The sequence below is a fragment of the Tachysurus vachellii genome, chromosome 8, assembly GCF_030014155.1.
Source record: "Tachysurus vachellii isolate PV-2020 chromosome 8, HZAU_Pvac_v1, whole genome shotgun sequence".
NCBI lineage: Eukaryota > Metazoa > Chordata > Actinopteri > Siluriformes > Bagridae > Tachysurus > Tachysurus vachellii.
Genome location: NC_083467.1, coordinates 29,839,002 through 29,845,002, shown reverse-complemented (window position 1 = coordinate 29,845,002; position 6,001 = coordinate 29,839,002). Strand labels below are relative to the sequence as shown.

Genomic DNA, 6,001 nt, shown 5'->3' with positions numbered 1-6,001 from the left:
TGAAGCCTTCTTGTCTTTTTAGGGATTTCATACCTACAGCATCGAGTCTCATCGTCATCGTGGTGTGTTACTTCACACAAAATATAACAAGAAGTTTTGTGAACGTCGGCTTTAATCTCAGGATCTGATTCAAGTCTATAGAGTAATTAATACAGGATTTAATCGCATCGAAAGTGCTACAAGTTCCGCCTCCATCATGGCTTGTATAACACTTCAGAAGCTGCAGTGTTATAAAGTGTCATAAAGACTTCATGGTCACTATTCCTTCCTGCAGAACTGATGCTCGTGTAAAGTGTCGCAATTCACACCAGAACATTCAGAAAAATATCAGTTTAGATAATATTAAAAATCAAACGTCTTCAGTTTACTGTTAGATCATTAGAGGGATTCACACAGTCTCAGTAATTCTCTGAGGTGTTGATGACTGTCTTGGTCTCTGTTACTGTGGATCAGTCAGTAAGAAGCTCAGATCGCTGCCAGGTTCATGTTCACTCGTCTGCTTTCCCCTGCGAAAACATAACAAATAAAAACAGCTTTATAACAATGTTGAATCTTGGTGTAAATATTATGAACAGATTAAAGTGTTAATGAATATTTAGATCAATATAAATGTAAATGTGAGTGTTAAGGATTAAAGCTTGACACTGAAGTTTCGATTTTATTACCAAAATATCCGTGAAGTTGTGCCAAACCTCCTCACACATACACACACACACATTCATACACACACTCATATACACACACGCTTTTTCTTTAAAACTCCTAATAACTCGGTTGTACCTGTTTCGGAGTGTGTCCATTTTATGTTCCGACTGTATAATCTCCCTCTTTGAAAATTTGTTGCTATTGCAGCCTCATTAATATTTCAGCTAATCAGTTCGCATCGTGGTGTGGAATCCTCGTCAGCGATTGGCTGTGTTTAATGTCAGCCAAAGTAGGGGAAGTTGTGGCCTAATGGTTAGAGAGTCTGACTCCTAACCTTAAGGTTGTGGGTTCGAGTCTCGGGCCGGCAATACCACGACTGAGGTGCCCTTGAGCAAGGCACCGAACCCCCCACCGGCTCCCCAGGCGCCACAGCATAAATGGCTGCCCACTGCTCCGGGTGTGTGTTCACTGTGTGTGTGTGTGTTCACTGCTGTGTGTGTGCACTTTGGATGGGTTAAATGCAGAGAACGAATTCTGAGTCTGGGTCACCGTACTTAGCCGTATGTCACGTCACTTATAATTTAATAGCTTAATTCCAATGAACTTCACCACAGAAGACTGTCACTTGCTCATGTTGAAGATAGGTTTATTTGTTTATTTACTATATCTTTATGGTGCTGTGTGACTTGGATAGTGTTTTAAACTAACTTTAATCTTTCTGTGCATGTCGACTAGACAAGCTAATATGATCTATATATATATAAAATATTATAATATTTACTATTTAATTTATTACTGTTCACAATAACAAGGAAATGCCATCAAATACCAGTATTTTGCATTATGTTAAAGTTTTGTATAGTCAAAACGCCTTAATTCTAATGAATAAATTCAATATATTTATACGGAAAAAATACAAGGTTCAATGATGAGAAATACCTGTTACTTACAATAAAAACCATCTCAAACTGTTCAGTAATGTATTTAACCCTCATTCCTAAACAAATGCATGCATGAATATGTTCTTACTGAGGAGACAACTGTTATCTAGTCTACTCTCCTTTTGCTTTTTTATAATCAGGTTTTATAATCAGGCTCCATCCCAGGGTTGTTTTCTGAAGTGTCTCACAAGATCAACAATTGCTTTTTTCTATATGCTTACATTGAAGATTTGAAATGAAGCAATGTGGTACTCCTATGGGTAAAATGAAACAACTATGATTCTCATTGTTAATGATGTGTGTGCTAGTAGATGATGCCCAGATTAACTACAGTAAGTCCTCATAAGTCATGACTAAATCAGGATACGCCCACTCCTACATTCTCCCGCCCACTCCTACATTCTCCCGCCCACTCCTACATTCTCCAGCCCTGTCCTCACAGTCCTTTAGAATGTCAGGTCTTAATATTTCCAGACTGTTTCACTAGAACAGAACACTGAGCAGTCAGGTTTTTACCCCATGCCATAAGGAGTAGTTTAATATTAATCTTTATGGAAAAGGGAAAAGTGAGTCCCTATAACTCAGTGTGGTACTTATTTGGTGATAAAGTCCTAATAAACCACCCGTACCTGTATGTGTGTGTATATGAGTGTCCGTATGAGTGTACAAGTGTGTTTGTTTGTGTGTTTGTGTGTGTATGAGTGTGTTTGTGTGTGTGTGAGTGTGTGTGTGTGAGTGTGTATGTATATGATTGTGTGTGTTTGTGTGTGTGTGAGTGTGTATGTATATGATTGTGTGTGTGTGTGTACTGTATGTATGTGCGTGTGTATATGTGTGTATGAGTGTGTGTATATATTTGAGTGTCTGTATGAGAGTGTGTATGTTTGAGTGTCTGTATGAGTGTGTGTTTATGAGTGAGTGTGTGTGTGTGTTTGTGTTTGTGTGTATGAGTGTGTGTTTGTTTGAGTGTCTGTATGAGTGTGTGTGTGTGTGCTTGGGTGTGTATGAGTTTGTTTGTGTTTGAGTGTGTGTATGTGTGTGTGTGCATATGAATGTGTTTGTCTGTGTGTAAGATTGTGTGTGTTTATGAGTGAGTGTGTATGTGTGTGTATGAGTGTGTGTGTGTGTGTTTGTGTGTATGAGTGTGTGTCTGTGTGTCTGTATGAGTGTGTGTATGTTTGAGTGTCTGTATGAGTGTGTGTGTGTGTGCTTGGGTGTGTATGAGTTTGTTTGTGTTTGAGTGTGTGTATGTGTGTGTGTGTGTGCATATGAATGTGTTTGTCTGTGTGTAAGATTGTGTGTGTTTATGAGTGAGTGTGTATGTGTGTGTGTATGTGTGAGTGTGTGTGTGTGTTTGTTCAGCTCTGTACTGGTTTGATTTCTTGACATTTTTGTTTATCTAATTAAAATCTTCCTTCCCTGAGAGTTTGTGTAGATGTTTTGTGTTAAAAATGACTACATTTAACTGTTTATACAGATAAATAAAGTCCAGAGTGTTAATGAAGCTGTGTGTGTTCATATCTTCTCATTAGATTCACTTCCTAAAGTCTTTACTGAAACAGACACCAGTACAAGTCAGTGTTAGTGTTGTTACACTAAATAAGGTGTTTCTCAGAGTACTGAGGTGTGTTAAAATACCAGACTGCAGTGTTTATGTTGGTGTTTCTGTAGATGTGTGTGTGTCAGTCCTGTTGAAACATTTTATCACCAAACCTTTACATCAGTTTCAGTCTTCAGATATTTTTTTGTTTAAAGGAAGAAAAACTCAAAATTTTGAGTGTTACCTCTGGAAGAGTCGAGCACTGGTGGTGCCGAGTAATGTGGCTGTGTTTCCTTCCACCAGCAGCATGGATCCTTCTCTCAGACCCTGAACATAAGCCTCAGTGTTACTGTGTGTTTGTGTGTGTGTGTGTGTGTGTGTGTGTGTGTGTGTGTGTGTGTGTGTGTGTATAAGACAGTAAGAAAACTCACCAGCACACATGGCGTGCTAGGCTCCTCATGATACTGAGTGATTCTCTGCTCACGTGTTTCCTATAAACACACACACACACACACAGTAAGTGTATGTTACAACTACACATTACACACACATTATATACACTGTATAGACACATAAGTACGCAGTACACCAGAGTGATTGTGTATATATATATGTATACGTATACAGGTGGGCGTGGCCATACTGACCCCCATGTGCCTGCTGTTACAGTCGGAATCCAGGTAGTGTGGGTTGATATTGAATGGGACGAGGCCGATGGCGGAGAAGCTGGAGGGATAAACGATGGGCATGTCATTAGTGGTGTTAATGCTAACTGTAGCCACGTTAGTGCCGGCACTCGACCCCATATATGGAATTCCATCCTGTAATAAACACACACACACAAATGAGTTAAACAAGTCAAATTAATTGCATCTCCAGATGGATCATGTATCAGTTTAATCATGAATCATATGAGTCAAATGGATCACATTTTATATAACTCGGAGTTTAAAATGGTTCATGTGACTTGCAATGAACGAATCGGAGGAGTCCGATATATCTCAGCTCATAAGACTGACAAATCGTCAGACAGAAAAGATGAATCAGTTTAATAACTTTTTTACATATGCTGAATTTGGTGAATTTTAAGAATCAAATGAACAGAATCTTTTATTTTAATGAAATCCTGAATGAATCAAATTAATTGTGACTCACATAATTCAGAACAATATAATGTATAATATATGTATTAAAGAATACAGGACAAACTTCATTACACAGTCTGGTTTACAACACACACACACACACACACACACACACGGAGTGTATATTTAGAGTTCTGTATTTACCTGAAGCACTCTTTTTCTAATTTCAGTCACCAGGTTGTTATCATAGAGGGCTTTGAGCAGGCGGAATGTGTTTCCTCCACCTCACACACACATGTACACAAATACACAAGCCTTAATTGTATTTCCTGTAAATCAAAGGTAATGGGTATGTCTTGTGTCTAAACGTGTATCATGTGGCGCACCAATGAATATGGCCTCAGCTTTACGCACAGCCTCGACAGGGTCTGCAGCCTCGTGAACACTGTCCACTTCATAACCTACACACACACACATACACACACACACGCACGGTGTGTTTAGTGGGGAATTAGACTGAGTGATGATTATTCAGTTATATAAATGCACAGAGGGGATTCGAACCCAGACTGTTCAGCTTGTCTCTGGCCGTCTTGGTGTACTGGTCCCGGTCATGTAGAGCGTATGGGACGAACAGGATCCTCTTCACCTGTCTGAGACACACAGCACCGCCATGACACAATGTTTATACCAGCTTCATATTATAAATAACACAGTGTCACCACTTCACCAGTAGATGTCGCTCTTTATAAGCCTGTGATCCATCTGCAGTATCAAACACACGAGAACTGTTTACTTCCTGTTTAAAGCTCACATTGGTTCAGACACCCAGCTCATCACGTCATACACACATCTACTGACGCTGGAGACTCCTTCATCACGTCATACACACACATCTACTGACGCTGGAGACTCCTTCATCACGTCATACACACATCTACTGACGCTGGAGACTCCTTCATCACGTCATACACACACATCTACTGACGCTGGAGACTCCTTCATCACGTCATACACACACGTCTACTCACGCTGGAGACTCCTTCATCACGTCATACACACCTACTGACGCTGGAGACTCCTTCATCACGTCATACACACACATCTACTGACACTGGAGACTCCTTCATCACGTCATACACACACATCTACTGATGCTGGAGACTCCTTCATCACGTCATACACACACATCTACTCACGCTGGAGACTCCTTCATCACGTCATACACACACGTCTACTCACGCTGGAGACTCCTTCATCGCGTCATACACACACATCTACTGATGCTGGAGACTCCTTCATCACGTCATACACACACATCTACTGATGCTGGAGACTCCTTCATCACGTCATACACACACGTCTACTCACGCTGGAGACTCCTTCATCGCGTCATACACACACATCTACTGACGCTGGAGACTCCTTCATCACGTCATACACACACATCTACTCACGCTGGAGACTCCTTCATCACGTCATACACACACATCTACTCACGCTGGAGACTCCTTCGTCACGTCATACACACACAATGTTAATGTTTCAGATCATCAAACAAATTTAAATATTAATTAAAGCTGCAAGCAGCATTTCCCGGGTTCAAGCGTTTAAGGCCTTTGGATTGACATGACAATATATGTCATGTCATGCTATCAAACCTATCAAACCTTCAGCTGTCTCTAACCAGTAACCAGACACTGTGTGTCTGACACGTTTTTGCTGTATTTCATAAAAACATAAAGGTAGTAAGCTAGTGTTATAAATATTACAAATTAATTATTACCGGG

The 6,001-nt window shown here is 40.2% G+C and overlaps 1 protein-coding gene across 1 annotated transcript in view; it reads right to left on the bottom strand.

The window, feature by feature from the left end:
* Nucleotides 1–94: 94 nt before the first annotated feature.
* si:dkey-69o16.5 (Alpha-aspartyl dipeptidase-like) overlaps nucleotides 95–6,001 on the bottom strand; it is a 14,205-nt gene continuing 8,298 nt past the window's right edge. Inside the window, exons 2-8 of the mRNA XM_060877146.1 lie at nucleotides 4,776–4,864; nucleotides 4,598–4,672; nucleotides 4,416–4,495; nucleotides 3,774–3,947; nucleotides 3,558–3,617; nucleotides 3,371–3,453; nucleotides 95–506 (exon numbers count right to left, since the gene is read on the bottom strand). Coding sequence (XP_060733129.1) covers nucleotides 440–506; nucleotides 3,371–3,453; nucleotides 3,558–3,617; nucleotides 3,774–3,947; nucleotides 4,416–4,495; nucleotides 4,598–4,672; nucleotides 4,776–4,864 — 628 coding nt within the window. The 3' untranslated portion in view covers nucleotides 95–439. The remainder of the gene's footprint in view (nucleotides 507–3,370; nucleotides 3,454–3,557; nucleotides 3,618–3,773; nucleotides 3,948–4,415; nucleotides 4,496–4,597; nucleotides 4,673–4,775; nucleotides 4,865–6,001) is intronic.